The sequence below is a fragment of the Plectropomus leopardus genome, chromosome 10 (assembly GCF_026936395.1).
Source record: "Plectropomus leopardus strain MGB_pleo_1.0 chromosome 10, ASM2693639v1, whole genome shotgun sequence".
Lineage (NCBI taxonomy): Eukaryota > Metazoa > Chordata > Actinopteri > Perciformes > Serranidae > Plectropomus > Plectropomus leopardus.
The window spans coordinates 21,527,520-21,546,813 of record NC_142185.1 but is presented as its reverse complement, the minus strand read 5'-3'; the positions used below and the strand labels follow the sequence as shown (position 1 = coordinate 21,546,813).

The window sequence follows — 19,294 nt, the reverse complement described above, 5'->3', positions numbered from 1 at the left end:
CTTAACGATGATTGAGTGTAACACTGTCTTTTATGATGGTTACTTTAGCACTTTGTCTCCTCTGATAAGAAAAGGGCAAAACAAATAAAGTTATTTTAGCTACTTTTGTTTCACAATTAAAATAACAGTAGCTCACTTTTTAATGCTCCATGTTATTCAAGAATCACTCTGCACGTTTGCGTAAAACTACACAGATAAACTCTCGCTCTCTCCTCCATGTGGTTTGGTTTACGCATGAACGGATGCTCAGCAGCTACCTGCTATCATATCCAGGGGACAGCCTGTCTTTAGAGTGGTCACAAACTGTCACACGGGAGAGCTCTCCATTCAATTAATGTCAAACACGGCTGTCACTGCGAGCTGCTTTTCTTACCAGAAGAAAATCTTGGAGAGAAGATTAGCTGAAGCCGACGGATTATCCTTCGCCTCCTTCCGCAGCGGTTCCATGCCCCCCAACAGGAAAAGCAACCTGAGGACTTTCTCTGCGGGCTGTGTGGTAGCGGGGGGTATCGACAAAGGCTCAGAGGAGGAAAAACCTCGAGATGACAGCTGCTGCACACTCCAATGTCTGTCAATATTGCACCTACAGACATTCAGGACAGGATTACTACAGGTCAGGAGGCGCACAGCCTGGCTTGGCTGTCAGGTGAGCGGGGCGCTGCGTAACCCCGCCCACTGCCTGATGATTGGCTGACACGAGTGTCCATCACCTCCCAAACTACTTCATGCCATGTCATGAACTCTGCCCTTTCTCACTCAATCGGTGTGCGCAAAATCACTACCGCTAAGGGACTGTAGTTTATTTATCAGAGTAGAGGGGTGGTTAGGGTGTGACTTTTGTTTTTTATATCATAACTCTCCTCAAATGCATTTCCTTTAAAACACACGACCCTCCCTCCACTATAAATAACTATCATTTCAAATAAAACATGCCATGTAAAGTGGTTTGGATGATAGACGCAAAACAGTAGTTTCTCAACAATTTCTGGCAATGATACACTGTATAATGTGGGTGATTTTTAAGAAAAACATGTCTTTCATCAACAGGATTTGGGGTTCAGAAGGTATTTAAAATAGTACAAAGTAACCAAATACTATTTATGGTCACATGTCCCTTCCTGTAAACCAAAATGATGAATGAAATGAATGACACAAGTCCCTTCCCAGTAAAAAAATATTTGACATGCCTCCCTCATTTTGTACTTGAGGCTGGCTCCAGAAACAAGCCTATCTGACTAGCACAGGATGTCCACAAACCAATGGGAGATTTCATGATAGCTACATCAATTTCTTGTCTGTCTATGGTAATAATCAGTTTTTAAAAAAGCCAGTGTAGTGATTATACTATTTAAAAAATTCTAATAGCAATCAGCTTACACAAGGATTTTTTTCAGCTCAAGAATTTTAAAGAAATAAGTGCAATAATTTTTAAAATATGTAATTTTGGAAAGTAAAACAATAGTAGTTACACTCAACAATTGTAGTGAAATTAAAAGTCACAATTTATTGTTGATTGTATTGACACTCAATTTACATCACTTTCAGAGAATGTATGGTGTGGATTAACAGAATATGAATTCTTGCTCCTAATTTTACCTTATTACTTCAACTATTAGTTTGACCTATATTTATAAGTCATATCTATTGATCTATTGACTGATCTATTGTATTTATTTCAAACAATGCATTTGAACTAGTTTTATTAGCCACTGGACATCTGTTTAAATATATAGCAAATGTAAGCTTTAAAGGATTTTCATTTACCATTGTTTTTGTGTTTTGTCCTCCCCCCCCCCCCGCTGTGTTTGTATAGTATAATTGATTGTAACTAAGCTTCCAACTGAGACTTTGCTCTCAGACACTTCCCTAGTAATTGTTTGTTTATGAACCAGAAAAAGTAATCATACGCTGAGTCAATTAGACAGAAAAGGCAGTGTTTTATTCTGTAAACAATTCATGGATAGTTAAGATTGTCCAATTTCACTTCATCCTTTTTCTGTAACTACTTAGAAACCTCTTAAGGGTTGTGGGGGGCTGGAGTCTATCACAGCTGACTTTAGGCAAGAGGCAGTGTACACCCTGTACAGGTCATCAGACTATCACTGGGCTGATACAAAGACATAGACAACCATTCATGCTCACATTCACATCCTTAAAGTCACAAATTAACCCGAACCTGCACCGTGGGAGGAAACCTACGTTAATAGAACATGCAAATTATGCACAAGCCGGCCATAAGGTTCAAACTTTCTGTAAGGCGACAGTGTTGATCACTGCACCACCGTGCCACCCTCCTCATATGAATTTGACCCATTTAATTCTGTTTTGGGAGGACTTCCTTGGGGCCTCACCCAGTTAGTTAAGTGTTGCAAATGGATGCATGTTAATATTCAATAGATGTCAAGTCACAGAGGAAAACAAAATACATATCTCTTTATTTTTTAGATTAAAGTGACACCAGTGGAGCTCTTTTTCATGACCTGCTGACAGACATGCTTCAAGTTGTGTCTGTAAAAAAGTATAGCCAAACTATAATGAAGAAACCCAAGTAAAAACTCTGTCATATTAATCTGTCTTATTTGTAAATCATGAAAACTACAGACATTTGCTGTTCTAACACCATTTCCTGAATGTTTTCACAAAAAAATAACTCCATGTACTCCTTAAATCATTTTCTGTGTTACACAAACAATATATATAATATTGATACTAAAAATAATGTTTACATTTTTCCTTTTCTGTAAAAGAAAAAATAATACAAAAAAGGTCAAAAATGGCCAGATTTGCAATCTTTCTGATAAGGTTTTAGCTTCACTAATTATCACTTAATTGAGGTTCACATTACAGCTGATTAAGTTCTAATGTCACCATCTTTTTTTTATATATATAGTTTTTATACTTTAGGATAAAAAAAACAAAAAACTGTCAGTCTTAATACTTTTGGAACAGTGACCATAAAAAGAACATACATGTTGACATATAAGCTAGCAATCATAAGTCATTCAGTTGCTAATATTGTGTGCAGAAATAGATCAACCAGTAACTGGACTTTGTCACATTTCTTCTTCTTTTGTGTTTTTTTATGTTAATATGACACTCAACCTTATTTGTAGACCAAAACATGCCTCGACAAAACTTAATAACTAACTGCCAGCTCATGCCTCCCTCCTACTATTTCACTTTCAGGCAGCTGTGTCCGTCCCCTGCCACTAGAGAGACAGGCAAGATGTCCAGTCTGTAAATCATCTCAATGAAACACATGTCCACAGTGTAATTTGCATGCCTGCGGCGATTTTATTTTTTCTTCATTTTCTTTAATCTGCCAAAAACTGTATATATATATATATATATATAAAAAAATATATATATATATATATCTTAAAACTCCAAATGTCAGGCTGGCAGATTGTGGCTTTTCTTAGCGGCCTGGCCGGGCTTGGTGCCACTATCGGTGCCACAGTGTCCAATGAATGGAGACAGACCAGCCGGGCATCCTCAGTCATCACAGCGACCTGGGTGCTCCAGGGTCTCTGGAACAACTGTGCTGGGAATGCCATCGGAGCTCTGCACTGCAGACCACACCATACTATCCTTCAGCTGGAAGGTAAGCTCACAGGGTTTTACAGTGACCACATAACGGTCTGTTCTCTCATGGCTGCATTTGTCTCTGCTCATATCATGGCTGGAAACACATCAAGTGTGTGAACATATGCACTAACTTATGGCAAGATATTGTGTATATACCGTGCTTTATTAAATGTTCCCATGGTGCAATAACACAGTGTAACCTAAAGCTTCTTCACTGCAGAAACAAATGTATCACCTTGGTTTCACAAGCATGTATCTGTGATGTATTAAGCCGCTGACTTTTTTTTTTTTGAAACTCAAGCTAGCAGTGCATTCATTTTTAGCTGATCTTTTGCTATGGTATTGCAGAGAAATTCACCGCACAGTCTGACTTGCAAAAGAAATAAATCAATTGTAACGTTTCAATAACAATACGTTCATCAGGCAAATTACAGTGAGACTATAGTGCAAATTACCACTATTGCAATGTGTTTGACATATAAAGTATTCTTTGGTCTTCTGTAGTATTAAAGGTCACTGGGAGGTAAAATGTTTAAGTAATAGGTTTTGCAAAGAAATCTCAACCTACATTAAGCATTACTCGCAGAAGAAACAGTCTGACTGTGTTATGTCACGTTTCAGATTATCTTTGTCTCAAAATTGGCCAAAATTTAGATTTTAGAAAATTTAATATTGAGTCTCAGATTGTCATTTTTGACACCTTAAAAAATGGCATATCACCATCATGTTTTACTTCGGTCATATTTCCTGATAAAGTCACAAATGACTTGTTACCTTGTCAAAACTCAAAGGAAAGAAAATAAAGTGATAAACAACTAAAAAAAACAAGTTATGAATGTCATTGTGAGTAAAAGTTTACAGTTTTGTTTTGGGACATTTTGGATAAAGAGCACATATATTGTTTTTCATGTTTCTTTCATTTCCATTAAATAAATGTAAAGACAACAGTACAAAACACTTTCTGTAAAAAAGGGTCCAATAAGGAAGGACTTCAGTCTTTACCTTTCAGTCCGCATAACTTGGTTTGTCAAAAGTAATGACTTATTATTGTTTGGTGTTGTTGTTGTTGTTGTTGTTGTTGTTGTTGTTGTTGTTGTTGTTTTTGAGCAGTAGTTGGAAAACGGTCAACATAAACTAAACTAAAAAATATTGTTTTGGATTCAGCAAAAATGAAATTCATGCTGAGAAAACAAATATGTTAATAAGAATTTGTGTTTCAGATGGATCATGTGTCAGATGTGGCAAATGTGTATTCTTGTGCTGGAAATATCAAACTGAGAGTGTCTGAGTCACAGAAGCTTCTATAGAGGATATAAACAAAGACCTGTAATGTCAAAAGACAGGGAAAAGACAGTCAGAGTCTGCTCAATTCAAAGCTTGATATTTAATTAACCCTTTCTGACCCTTATTTTCTGAAGTGGAGTTCCATTTTTATTCTATATTATACTTAGATTATCTACATTACACTTTTATTGTCTATATGCACAATGTTTTTCCAGTTAACTATTAATAAGTTATATACTAGTTACATTTTTTAGATTATAATTACACTGTGGTTCTTGGTCACCCTAAACCAACCTCAACCACCCTATTACCTGTTGTTTTTTCCACTTGCTGAATTTAATTCAGCTCAGCACAGTGTTTAACACTGAATGGGAAGATAAACTACAGTTAATTTAATTCAATTCAATTCAAGTCAGAAATATTATATATATATATATATATATATATATATATATATTTATTTATTTATTTATTTATTTCTAAAAAATACCATGTGCTTTGCTCCGTCTGAAGGTGGCAGCAGTGTGTTTACAGACACATTATTACCTTGCATGCATCCGCCAGATGGAGCTCTATTTCACATTATGAAGATGAATAAATTCCTGATTTGGCTGTCATTACCACCTTTTTACCCTTTATCTGTGACACATATATATTTACATATCATGTTCAAAATTAATTAATACATTGCTCTGCAATGCCTCAAACAGTTTGTCTCTTCTGCGTATTCTGTCACATCATAGTGAGTGACATGCTGTTAATAAGTTATCAAAATCCTGTTTTAGGGCAGTGAGGAAGTTGCACCACTCTTGTTGTGCATTAATCATAGGTCGCAGTGCAGGTAAAAGGTAGAAGGTGACTAATATTCAAAATATGCCATATAAAGTCAAAGCAACTTTTGTTTAGCTTTATGTTACTTTTTTTCTGTGCTGGTTCACTTTTCACAGCTTGTGGTGTGTATGGACAAAATAACAGGAACCTTACAATTGACTGGTCTCTAAAAACCATGAAATACTGTATAATGCTTGTTACCTAAATCTACTCTGGAGCAGAAATAGTTAGACCACTGACATTTTATAGGTTGAAATATAAATATAATATAACTCAACTGCCTTACCATGGGCAGTACCCTGGCTCTGACATCTCTCCATGTAATGTGTGTATAGGTTAGGGTTAAAAAACACAAAAATTGAATATATTTCTCTACTTAGTCATATTGCAAAACCATTTTTCTTTTGCTTATGCACCACAGTAGAGCAGCGGTCCTATTTTTGTCATATGCAGTGCCATGACAATAAAGGCTTACTTCTCCTCTTTTAATACATTAAAAATGCGGAACTTAGAATTAAATTTATGTGTTCCACACATCAGTGCATCCACTTTTACACCAAAATCTGAGTGCTAAAATTCTGTTTTTAACAGTTTCCCATTATAGTATTATTACTTTTACTTAATCAATTAACTTAAGTGCTCAACTTCATGACAATCACAGTGTCTATATGTTGATGAAAAAATAAAAAAGCATGCCAACAGTTGCTTTAATTTAAAGTTTAGTTTAGTTTAATTTAGTTGCTTTAACCAGCCCCTTCAGTCCATATTTACTACGGTTGTGAGTCACAGTGACATGTACTGGATGAGGGGGTGGAAGATGCAGTAATAGACTATTGGTCACTTGTTAATGTTGAAGGAAAACTCCTCCCAAAAGAATATAACAGTCCACAACACATTAACTATCGATCACAGCCATTGAACTTACTAGTGCAGCGCATTGCTACATTTCTAACAAGCCTAACTAGCCAGGAAACCATTAAACGATTCCAGGTCTTACCGTAATTGGCCGTTGTGTAGAGGAGTCCTCTCTGCAGCATGTATCAAGAGATCTTTGCCTTTGTTTTAAGCACTTCGGGTTGGGTGTTGGTGTCTTCCACCTTGCCAACGGACTACTGGAAGGTGTCTTCACTTGATGGAACAGTCATCACTACAGTTACCATCTGGTCCAATCTGTGGAAGGCCTGTGTCGCAGATTCAGCCGGAGTCACTAACTGCAAAGACTTTCCCTCGATGCTGGCACTGGAGGGTCAGCTTGTGGTTTCCTTCTTCTTGGATTCTGTTTTTTTCTGCCTTTTTTTGATCAATCATGTCAAATGTTTGCTCTTCAGTTAAAAAGCATGTTAATGCCTGACAGTGTTGTTTCCTTATAAATGTTGAAGCTCAGCTTCTTCTCTGTCTAAATTTTGCAAGAAAATCAGGCTCAGGCTCATTACTGCTTGGGGCTAATATAGATATCCTAGGGCCTAATGCAAGAAACTGTTCAAGGAACAACTCATTTGCCTTCATATATGTCAATGTTTAGCCTTTGTTCTCTGAGCTTGGAACCAATAGAGGAGATTTACTGGGACCCTCGGGCGGTTTCTCCCATGGCTGACTAGTTTCAGGGGTTAACTTCTGAGGTAATGTTTGCCTCAAAATTGTATCTGAATGAGAGATTTCATACTGACAAAGTCGGCTACGAAGTGCTTGAAAACAACTAGGGTTATTTGTGACAAATTTTATTTCTCTCTTTATGTCTAAAATGGTCACAAGGTCAGTAACCCAATGACCTTGCATTGTGCAGATGTGAGAGTGAGGAGAAGGCAAAACCACAGAATGGAGCCACAGAAAGAAACACGCTTTCCATTGCATATAAGTTGACAGTGACTGTATTTTTTTGTTTTTAGGCTACATCCAAGCATGCAGGGGACTGATGATTGCAGCCATCTGTCTGGGTTTTTTTGGTTCTATTTTTGCCCTTGTTGGAATGAAATGCACCAAAATCGGAGGAACAGACAAAAACAAAGCCAGGATTGCCTGCATTGCTGGCGTGAATTTCCTACTAAGTGGTAAGCATAGTGGAACTATCAGTGTTGTATCTGAAATTTAGGTGTAATCTAATAAAATTCCATGTTTCTTGTTCTTCCAGGCCTCTGCTCACTTTCAGCATGTTCCATCTATGCGCAGCAGATAACAGCAGAGTTTTTTGACCCAACATATATCGCACAGAAGTAAGAACTGTCTGATTGTAGTGGTTCCCAACTTTTTCCTCCATGGGACCCCTTTTCTATACTTGAGTAATCTGACGACTCCTGACTAAGTGACTCATTTTACGGATGTTTCCTATTATTTACAATGCATTACAACAACAGGGCAAAATAACTGATGAACTGTACAATTAACCCAAACAGTAAATGCAGTAACTGCATTAAGTTTGTTTAATAAGCCTTAAATTTTGAGGTGATTCTTTTCTGCGATTAATACAGCAGCTTTTTACTTATATTTTTAGGATTTAAAAAAAATCCTCAATTTGTCGATCATGCATGCTTAACAGACTTCTTTTTTGATAATATCCAGAGTTTTATTCACCCTAAAGCCGGGCCTTTGCTCTATCAACTTTTTGGTTCTTTTAACTGCGTACTTTCCTATCGAGAGGCAAAGCTGTTTAGCAAAGAGTGAAGGCTCTGTGAATTTATCTTGAGCACAGGTCATCACCGTGCCCTAATCTTGTGAGATTTTTTAAGGTTTATATTTTAAACAGTCTTGCCTTAAAAAACAACAATTTAATTTAATTTTACTCATAAAAATAAATACAATTCCGATATAAAGCCTTACTGTATATTCTTACACCCCTTAAAATCGAGAAGGCCTTGCAAACCTCCATAGAGCTTTGGGGACCCCTAGTTGGGGTTGGGACCCCCAAGTTGAGAACCACTGCTTTAATTAGACAAAATATTGTAATGATGTATTGGTCTTTGCCTGTAGGTATGAACTGGGAGCTGCGCTTTTTATCGGCTGGGCAGGTTCTATCCTCTGTATCCTCGGAGGCATCATACTCTGCTTCTCCATCGCAGGTTCTTTTAGCAAAAGGTTTGTTTGAGTAGCTATGTTTACATTATCCAGCAGATGCATGTGTGAATCAATTTTGTTGAGTCATAGGTGTTTGATTCCTTAAATGTTCTGTTTCTTACAGCCACAGTCAGACAAACTATATCTACAAAGGTGCTGCCTCACATTCTCATATCTCCTCCTACCCAAGAGGGCAAGCAAAGTCTGTAAACCAGAGGCCGCCTCCAGACTACAGCAACTCCTCCAGGATGCAGCACTTTGATAAGAATGCATATGTGTGAGAGATGTGAATATAAAACACTTTTAGTCGAAGTCACTGGTGAGTCTTTAAAGATCTACTGGGTCTTAAAGGTACAGTATGCTGTATGAAACTTGATAGTTTCTGTGGAATAGCAGCAGAATTCAGAATATAAAAAAGCTTCTTCCAGGAGTCCAGTCTCAAAGTTGTTATGCTGATCTCTGATCTTGAGGAATTTCTATTTTCTATACAGTAAAGCCATTGTATATACCAAAGTGCACTGAATGTTAGGATAGAAATTATACTTAAAAAGCAAAATAGAAAAAAAAGGTCAAAAATTGACTTTTTTAATCTAATTTTTGCATCATTTTCTTTTTTATGCATTTGGCAGTGTTTAATATTGTGTCAGACATTTCCTTTATTTGGTTGTATTCTTAAACTGTTTGTACACATGTTGTTAATCTTTGATCACAAACACTTAAAACTGTGTCAAACACATATTCTCTTGTTTTCTGTAACCTGTAACTATTTTATACTGAGCAAATTTTAAAAAGGACTGCATTTATAGACTGCAGAGATGTGATTAAAATGCATAGTGAATTATAAAGTGGCTCTGTTGTTTTTTTTTAAATATTTGAGCAGGAATAAAACTGATGAAATCAAGTTTCAGCAGTCTTTTTCATTTTTCTTGTTTTGCCAGCAGATTATGTCTTATCTGCTCAGTGGTGATCACAGCAGGTCTGAGGAGGGCAGCAGTTTGCACTTTCTGTTTTAATCTCTCAAAGCGATCTGTCAGAGGCACACTTTTCTATCCTAATAATATGTGTGATAGTCAAAAAAAGCCAAATATATGAAGGTGGTTATAAGCATTACAAGCTCTCTTACTGAAAATACATATTCAAATGTATTTTTGCTACAAACTGATAAGTACAAAAAATAGATATAAAACTAAAGAAGTAACTTGAGTTGGTGTGCGTTATCTCAAGGCGGTGGCACACTCCAGAATGTTAACAGTAAACATCTCACACAGTTGCACACAGCCCCCATCAACACAAATGGCACACAGCAGACACACAATGTCAACCTGTCCTGAAACAGGAAACAACTCGTCATCCTGCTTTGAGCAGACATTTAGTGTGTTTTATGCTTAAAACCTTCTCAGCAGACACCAACGGGTTTAATCAAGTGATTTCAGAAATGAGGAAACGTCTGATCCAAATACTTGGCTTCTTGATTTCATCACTGGGATGGCTGTTTGTGCTGTGCACAATGGCTATGGACTATTGGAGGATCACCCAAATAGGAGGACAAGGAGGCTCCTTTATAATCAAGGTGGCCTGGTACTGGTCTAACCTGTGGAAGGACTGTTTCACTGATTCCACGGCTGTCACCAACTGTAGAGACTTCCCTGTGCTCTGGAGTGTCACCCGTAAGTGTTTCACTTATTGTACATAGGCTGACCTCAGTAATGATGTTCCCAATACTGTCACTGTCTCTCAAGTCCTTCGCTCTGAATCAATAGAAAGATTTGCAGAGCTGTAAATGAACAGGCAGAGCACAGCACAGTAATGGATAGGTGTTTAAAGAGGCACAGTTTAAGATGGGCGGAAATATTTTTCACAAGAAACTGAATCTGATATCATTAATATTTGGATTTAAAGAACTCAACTTAAATAATTACATTAAAATGAATGTAAATGATAATTAATCTGGAACTGAATTTAAATGAACTTCAAACTAAATGTTATGTGAAATTTAAGTCATTTGTTCTGAAAATTGAACTCTGTATGCTTCCAGATTAGGTTCTTAAAATTCAATGCTGCAGGAATGAACCCTAAAAATGAAAATTAGTTTGCATTTTTGCACTTTCAGTTCCCCCATCTTGAAGTCAATGTTTTTTTTTTGTGGGTTTTTTTTCTTTTTTAATGGGATTTTGATTAACCATCTGAAAGCTGAAACCTTCTGTGGTTAACACAAGCTTAAAAGACTTTCATGTTTTGTTTTACAAAATAAAATATTTGAGCACCCCTCTTTTAAATTTTAAAGTTTTACATGTCTTAAGAAAGATGGTTGCTAACAAGTGGTTAATGTTGGATGCAAACACCTAGTGATGGTGACAATGAAATCATGTGACAGTGGTCAGGGTTGTGAAGTAACTGAATACAAGTAACTAAGTTACTTTTTTAAACACAGAATTAGGGCAACTGCATCACAGATGGGTGATATTCTGAAAGCAGTTAGCTACTGTCTTAAATAATTGGAAATTAAAATAAAATGGAAAGAAAAACCCACTGCCTTTTTAAAAGCCTAATGCATTTTCTTTGTTCTATATCAAAACTGTATGTAATGCCATTTCGGAGAGATATTACTTTATTTTGATATTTCTGCCTATTTTGATGTTGGACTGCACTAGATTGTATATATGTTGCGAATTTATTGAGGTATTTAGTTTAGTTGGACCTGTTTTTATTGTAAAAGTGTTATTGTATCTACTTGTAATGATTATAAGGGGCTTTGGATGTCCTCCAAACAGATTTGATATCAAACTTACATTACTTCTTTTTTGTCTGAGAGAAAATGTCCTTTTTTTAATCTTGTCTGAACTCTTTCTTTTTGCTTCTCACAGCTTACGTTCAGGGAGTACGAGGATTGCTAATGTGCGGGTTAACTCTTGGATTCTTTGCTGTAGTACTTTGCTTTGTTGGGATGGAGTGCACTTTTATTGGCGGAGCTGATAAAACCAAGGACAAACTGCTTCTTGCTGGATCAGTGTTTCATATTGGTGGCAGTGAGTACAAAACATACATTTGTCTCTGTACAGTAAATCACAGAAATGTTTGGCTCTTATTATTTCCTGATATCAACAAAACCTCTGCATGCAGGTATATCAGATGTTTCTGCCTACTGCTTGTACATCAACAGGATTGCCAGAACAGCCTTTGCTGCCAGTGTTCCACAAGGAATCTTGCGGTACATTTTACCACACAGATCTACATCACTAAATTGTAGAAAAATCCAATTTCACTTCCATAGTAAAAATGTTATGTAAAATCTGATGTATACAGTATATTGTGTCTTTTTTTCTTACATTTTTACTAATTCCAGGTATGACCTAGGACCTCCCATATTTCTAGGATTGGTGGGTTGCTTTTTAATCCTTTTAGGAGCTCTGTTTTATGCTGTCACCGTCTACCAAGTAATTTGGCCTGAAAGGTATTCAAATTTATCCACCTTCACCCATTTTTCTGTGCTGAGTTCATACTACATTATTAACTTTGGCAATGTTTTGGTCTTACAGTCAGGTGGTATATGCCTATGGAGGAGGCACATACGCGGTCCCTCGCTCCAGGGGAAGAACCCTGTACACTGGATACTACCAACCCAGGCAGTATGGATCTTATATGGGCTCAGGACGATCCAGCAGCTCCAAGATCTCAAAACTTTCTCAGACAACACCAACGAAAATCTCAGAAAGAGATGCATTTGTGTAGAAATCAAAACTGACAAACACAACAAGACACAGAAGCTCCAAATCTGATTAAATAACAATCAGCTTATTGCATACTGTAAATTAGGAATGTCCGTTTTGGTTAATCTTGCTTTCAATTGACTATCGCACATTTACTGGTAGCTATCGGTTTAATTTTTAAGGGGGAAAAAGGGATGAAATGCAAGAGGTCTTCCTTTTTAATTTGGCCCTCCACTTACCCCACTGACACAGTGAGTGCTGCATCTTAAAGTGCTATCTATTTAGAAGAAATGAAATCTAATGTTTTGTGATGTTAATGTCTTGACTTCTACTTTTTTTTGATCGGCTTTGCTGGCAGACAGCTGGCCAGCCTTGTTACTATGTGGAACCATGCCCATTGCCCAGCCTCCAGTCTCTGTTGTTCCTTGGTCACTTGGCAATGTGCACCACCCAGGTTTGGAAGGAGCTAACGTTACCTTGACCTATCACCAGCAAATTGTAATCAGTTCCTTGTTTATACTAAGTGAGTGTTTTATTTCAAATTCCCTCAAGGTGTTCTTGGGAAATCACATTTAAAAGAATGAAACAAATGCAAGCTCACAGTGACCTTTGACTTTTGAGCTATGACCACCAAAATCTAATCAATTCATTCTTGGATGCAAGTGAACATTTGTGCAAAATTTTAAGAACTTCCCTTGAGGTGTTTTTGAGATACTACATTCACAAGAATGACACATACGAGGTCACAAGGACCTTGACCTTTGATCTATGACCATTGAAATCTAATCAGTTCATCCTTGAGTCCAAGTGGACATTTGTGCTAAATTTTAAGTAATTCCCTCAAGGCATTATAAAATATCACATTGACAAGAATGGACTGTATGTACGTATGTACATGCGTATGTATGGATGGATGTTTTTTGTTGTTTTCATGCTCTTGTAATGTTTTGTTTGGTAAAACAGGCCATTTTCTGTATAAAACTGCAGTGTCTTGTGTTTACTCATCATTTGTTAATTTTGCTGTTATTTAACCAAAGCATGTATTAAAATTTAGAATGTCACTGGAATATCCATGAATTAATATATGATGAAAAAAGAACTTTTTTATTTAGGGGGCTGTTAAATATGAATATTCGACAGTTCTGGGTTTATATTATATAAAGTTTTGAAGGTTGAAAGGCCTTTGTGGGATTTTCAGTGTGACAGCAGCATTCATGTAAACAATGTATGTCATGTAAAGTTGCTGTTGATCAGCAGTGTGCAACAACATTTTTTGCTGATACTAAAAATCAAAAGCCAGAGACTGTGTCGTATTAAGTTGCTTTAAGCATGAAATTCACCACCTCTAAGCAGAAGAGAAAAGATAATGTTGTCTCAGAACTTTGTGGTGCAGAGTCTTTTCCTGTGTGCTGCTGCAGTGCATCTACGCAGCAGCCTGTATCAAAGAGTAGTGTGAAAGTCAAGAGCACTCACATCCAAACATTGTGTGTCTGCTCCAAAATCTAATGACCAAAATGTCCCAAGAAGTAGCACTGTGCACCACACTGGCAAGCAAAAAACAACACAAATGACTGCTCGACTTGGAGCAATCCTAGTCGACTGAGGGGCCTCCAAACAATGATTCGAATCTCTGACTTTCATGTAGTCGAATTCTCAAAAGGAATGAGCAGCTTTTTATACAAAAGATTCACAAATGAAACGAATGTATTCTCAAAGCAGCAATAAAGGGTGAAATGCAACCCTAGCTGTGCTGCAAAGCAGATTGTGATCCTGTACTACACATATTTAAGCAAAGTATTATGCATACAATTGGCACAAAATGTCACTTGTCTATGCAAAGTACCCTGTGCAAAAACCAATTCATAGAGCTCAGCACAAAGAGCCATATGCAATCACAGTAAACTGTCTTCATAGTTCATAGTTAATTTAGGAAAGTGGAGTGTAGTGGAGTAATAGTGAAAGTTGACTTTCCCTCAATGCTAGTGCTGGAAGGTCAGTTCATTTTTCTTTTTCATAGCATGTCTGTTGACTTTGCCTACTTGTTGAACATTTTAATGCTTTTGGTCAGTCGTGTAAAATTAATTTTCTTTTTGGTGATTGTTTTCTAGTGAAAGGGGAATATCACCTAAATTAAATATTCCAGTATGCTATTTTCACGGCCGAGAAAAGTACAGTCGATATTTTCAAACATGAGCTAGTATGTCTTAAAGCCAGGAACCATAGAAGTCTTAAAGTTGTGATGTCAAAAAGTACGAAGTCTGGATTTGCTCCATTAACAATGAATGTTAGCCTGATTTTGTCAACCCACAGAAGTTTTGTTGTTAATGCTTTATTTTTTGGGCAGATAATTATATAGTAATTACCAAGTAATGTGAAGACATTACCAAGAAATATGCCCCCAGTGTTGTGTCAGTATGTTCCCCGTGATATTAAACATCAGTATTTTTCAAGGTATTGATCTGAAGTTAGAAATTCCACTGTCATGATAACACTGCATCAAAATGTCAGATCCTCTGTTTTTGTTTTGTTTTATAACACATTAGTTTGTTTGAATTAAGCTGATGTAGCTTTTCTAGTAAAATACTTAACAGTAATGAATTATATATGGATATCTTTTATGAATATTACTTGAAAAATTGCATCTATGAGATGTAAGAAAAGGTTATTTAATTTGTTCACAAAAACCTGTTAAAAATACTTTGCATTAAATAACATGCCTTAAACTGGATTTTTTTAGACATAGTTATTAGTGCTGTAAAATAAATTTAAAATGTAAATGAATGTAAAAAAAAACAGCTTTATGATTTTTTTCTTGTGAAATGTATTTGAGACAAAAAGTGATACAACTATGCCCAGTCTCCCCTTTGAAGAGCACATGTTGATGTCTGAAAGGCTTATTGTCTCTCTTTTCACCTACTTTTGTATGCTTAGTGTTTTCAAGTGCCTTATAAGTGTCCAACCTCAACTACTTCTCTATCAAAATTTTGCAAGAAAATTCAAGATGAAGTTCATGGGCACTCGGGACTATCCTGAGGCCTAATTCAAGTCTTCAAGGAACAACTCATTTACCTCCAAATATGTTAATGTTTAGTCTTCATTCTCTGAGCTTGAAACCAATACAGGAAATTTAATAGGACCCTCAGGCAGTTTCTCCTATGGCTGACTTGTTTCAGCGGTTAACTTCTGAGGTAATATTTGCCTAAAAATCACATGTGAATGGGACATTTCACACCAAGAAAGTCAACACACTACCAAAATGTGCCTAAGTACAATTAAGGTTTGTATTACTTGCTATATGTGTAAAATGGTCACAAGGTCACTAACCCATTGACCTTGGGGTATGCAGATGTGACAATACAGAGAAGGCAAACACACAGAATGGAGCCACACAGAGCAACACTCTTTTATTGCATATATCTTTACTTCTATTTTATGTTTGCAGGCTCACTCTAAGCATGCAGGGCACTGATGGTTACTGTCACCTGTCTGTATTTTTTTGGTTCTACATTTGCCCTTATTGGAATTGGAGGAACTGATAAAAACAAAGTCAGAATTGCCTGCTTTGCTGGTGTAAATTATCTATTTAGCGGTAAGTACAGTGGAATTATCAGTGTCATATCTGTAATTATCTGTTTGAGTTATCTACCCTAAGAAGTTCCTTTTTTTTCTCCTGTTCTTCTCGGGCCTCTGCATAATGTCAGCATGCTCCCTCTATGCACACCAGATAATATCAGAGTATTTTGACCAAATATTTGTGGAAACAAAGTAAGAATTGCAAACTCTTTAATTCCATAGTTTAATTCTATGGCCATGACAGTATAAAATCATGATTTTGTTCATGTTATGCATTCATGTTGGAGGTAAAAATTCAAAGTTTACATTTTTACTAAAATGTTATTGATTTATCCATTTCATATGATTTCCAACCAAGGAACAAATATGCACCATACATGAACCAGACAAATTATATTCTCTCTAACTATAAAGGCTTACTGTCAATTGTAAAAAAAAAAAAAAAAATGATTAAAATAAAATAAATGGTACATTTGTTCTGATATGGGTGCACTGGCCTCCCGTGTCCACACCGAGCACTGACATACCTTAGAGGACTCTCTCATAAGCAGGCCCAGTGGGGCCAAATCTTTGAGATGAAATTCACTAAATGAATGATCATAGTTTAAGTTGCACGCACCATGGACAGTTCAAGTTGCATGCAATGCTTTTTTCTTTTTGCTTTTTTTGAAGATTTTTTTTTCTTTGGCTTTTTGCCTTCATTTGACAAGACAGCATCTGTGTGACGGGGGAGAGAGGGGATGACATGCAGCAAAGGACCATAGGCTGGAATCGAACCCATCACTGCTGCGGCAAGGACATGGTCTTGTACATGGAGTGTGCTCTACCCAGCCCATTCTCATTCCAAACTTGTAAAATACTGCAACGCTGACAGTGCTTTTGGTGTAAGATCATGACACCAAGAGCCACCACTCTTGTGCACATGAAACACTGGTAGACAATGTCAGGTGAGAATGTGGCCAGACAGGACTGTGTGCGGTGTTTTTATACACCTAGTTTCACCTGATGTATGCCATTGCCTTGTTTACATTTTTAGACTTAAACACAGCATCTGTACTAAGAGTTAAATGCTACATACACCTGAACCCATGCTGGTAGGCTCATGTGTACTATACTAACAACAAACACATTACCAAAGTGACTTTCACAAAAGAGTGGAATCACAGTTCAAGGCAAAACATGTGATGATATACACAAACCAAGTTAAGCCTCTTGGGTGTGCTTTAATGTGTGTTTCTGGCAGTGTAGGACAAACAGGTGCCCCCAGTTGGTGTTCAGAAACTGCTGTGACATTGCTTGTATTTGCTTTTTTTTCCTGTCTGGAGGCTCAACTTCAAGGCAAGCATGAGTTACAGGACTGTGGTGATGTACATGGAGATCGGCTGCTTTGTGGTTTGTGTTTCTGGATGGATCCTGGTGTGTTCCACCATGCCAACAGAGATCTGGACATGGTCTGAGGTAGACAGCATAGTCTTGACTACTTCAAACTACTTCTCCAACCTGTGGAAGGATTGCATATCGGATTCAACTGGTGTATCTGACTGCAAGGGAATCCCATCAATGCTTGCACTGAATTGTAAGTTAAATGCATTTTCAAGACGCCATGATATATAAAAGCAAAATCCTTAGTCTGTTTTATTGCATTTTCATGCGTAACATTGTTTTGCTGTTCTTGGACAGGGGATATTCACATGTGCCGTGCTCTCATCATCATCTCTATTATCCTGGCTTTCTTTGGATCAATTCTGGTCTTAGTGGGAATGAAGTGTACCAAGATTGGGGGATCAGAAATCGTCAATGCAAGAGTAACATTTGCTGGGGGGATGAATTATCTTATCGGAGGTAAGACATTCTACTTTCGACTTATTTGAATTAAGTCACATTGCAACACATTATATGGGTCATCTTAAAATGAATGTGTGCCTATTGTTTTAGGGATGTGTTCTATGGTTGCTTTCTCCTATTATGGAAACAAAATTAGAGCAGAATTTCAAGACCCTAACTTCAAAGCTCAGAAGTATGTATAATTCTTTGACATTGACATAAATAGTACAAATTCTGCTTATTCCACGCATCAACAACTGATGTGTCTATGAAAATGGAATTGTTCATTTATATTATTTTTGTACTTGTTGCCAGGTTTGAAATAGGCGTTGGTGTCTTTATCGGCTGGGCAGGCTCCACCTTGCTTGTTGTAGGAGGCCTTATTTACAGTATCTTTGCAGGGAAGGAAGGGTGCCACTCAAGGTGAAATGCTGCCACGGTATCATTTTTCCATGCATTTTCATTATTAACAAAAAAAAATAACCATTTCTTGAATCTGTACTTCACAGCTCAAAAAGATTCCCTGACTACCAGTACCCTGATGCCTACAGAGTTGTTCCCACAAAAAAGAGCATTGCGTCTTCGGCTCATACAGAGTCTAGTGACAGCAGAAAAACAAGGACAATCAGTAGCAGCAGAGGCAGCAGCGTCTCTGGGATCACAATTTCCACGAAGACATCAGCTACAAATGCATATGTGTGACCTCTTCAGAAGTGGAAAACTTTGCGTCCCTGTCCTTCATGGAATATGTGGGTGGCTATATTTTCAGTTATTTTATATTTTAAAACCATGTTCAAACTTTATATTAACTTTTAGAGTGGGCCTTTTTTTTTTAACAGGGAAAAGCACTGTTGCCAGTAACATCAGCAACTGATCTTTCAAGTGTCGTAAAATGTTTATTGATTATCTAGATATTTTGCTGTTGTTGTAGCCATGAATTATTTTTAAATTAGAATGTAGAATGAACTACATTCAGAATAAAGCCTGATTGAAGGTTGTATGCTTTTATTTAATGCTATCATGTTTTCCGATGTTTTTGAAAATTTCAATAAACCAAAACGTTTATATTGATTTATTGCAGAAAGAATAGGTATATGAATTACACCCTGATCATCATCATCAGGACTGAAACACTGTTTATTAAAATGTGAGGAGTGGAAATTAGTTAAATTTACCTATGCACTGAACCACTGAACTTGAGTACAGTTTTAAGTACTTGCACTTTACTTGAGTATTTCCCTTTTATTTTATATCATATTCTTCCTTCACCACATTTCAGATAAAACATTTAGACCTGTATGGTCTGAAGACTGTGGTGTTGTGTGCTTAATAAGGCTTATTGCAAGTAATACAACTCTGTGTTGGAATTCTTCATCTATAGATAAAACTATATAAGTATATTACAGTTAAAACTAGCTCTGTCTTGACTTACTACATTA

General features: G+C 36.8%; 4 protein-coding genes across 5 annotated transcripts in view; 3 read left to right on the top strand and 1 right to left on the bottom strand.

The window, feature by feature from the left end:
* The window catches only part of LOC121948923 (ATP-binding cassette sub-family C member 4-like), a 57,912-nt gene extending 57,238 nt beyond the window's left edge, over positions 1–674 (bottom strand). The window contains exon 1 of the mRNA XM_042494463.2: positions 374–674. Within this exon, the coding sequence (XP_042350397.2) occupies positions 374–447 (74 nt within the window). The 5' untranslated portion in view covers positions 448–674. The remainder of the gene's footprint in view (positions 1–373) is intronic.
* A 2,599-nt stretch (positions 675–3,273) lies between these two features.
* LOC121949360 (claudin-10-like) lies at positions 3,274–9,592 on the top strand. Of its 2 annotated transcripts, none has more exons than XM_042495026.2 (5): positions 3,274–3,604; positions 7,590–7,751; positions 7,832–7,913; positions 8,668–8,772; positions 8,876–9,592. In XM_042495026.2, the coding sequence occupies exons 1-5, from the start codon at positions 3,391–3,393 to the stop codon at positions 9,030–9,032; spliced, it is 720 nt and encodes a 239-aa protein (XP_042350960.1). In that variant the 5' UTR covers positions 3,274–3,390; the 3' UTR covers positions 9,033–9,592. The 2 variants fall into 2 exon arrangements, with proteins under 2 accessions (XP_042350960.1, XP_042350961.1); XM_042495027.2 differs by lacking the exon at positions 3,274–3,604 and adding an exon at positions 6,736–6,949 and having other exon boundaries at positions 8,876–9,586.
* Positions 9,593–10,070: 478 nt separating this feature from the next.
* cldn10l2 (claudin 10-like 2) lies at positions 10,071–14,118 on the top strand. Its single transcript, XM_042495323.2, has 5 exons — positions 10,071–10,418; positions 11,616–11,777; positions 11,872–11,959; positions 12,095–12,202; positions 12,288–14,118. Exons 1-5 carry the CDS (start codon positions 10,133–10,135, stop codon positions 12,478–12,480), a joined length of 837 nt encoding a protein of 278 aa, XP_042351257.2. The 5' UTR covers positions 10,071–10,132; the 3' UTR covers positions 12,481–14,118.
* Positions 14,119–16,493: 2,375 nt separating this feature from the next.
* On the top strand, positions 16,494–18,926 carry cldn10c (claudin 10c). The gene is made up of 5 exons (XM_042495283.2): positions 16,494–17,607; positions 17,712–17,873; positions 17,967–18,048; positions 18,171–18,278; positions 18,365–18,926. The coding sequence occupies exons 1-5, from the start codon at positions 17,376–17,378 to the stop codon at positions 18,555–18,557; spliced, it is 777 nt and encodes a 258-aa protein (XP_042351217.2). The 5' UTR covers positions 16,494–17,375; the 3' UTR covers positions 18,558–18,926.
* Positions 18,927–19,294: the final 368 nt, after the last annotated feature.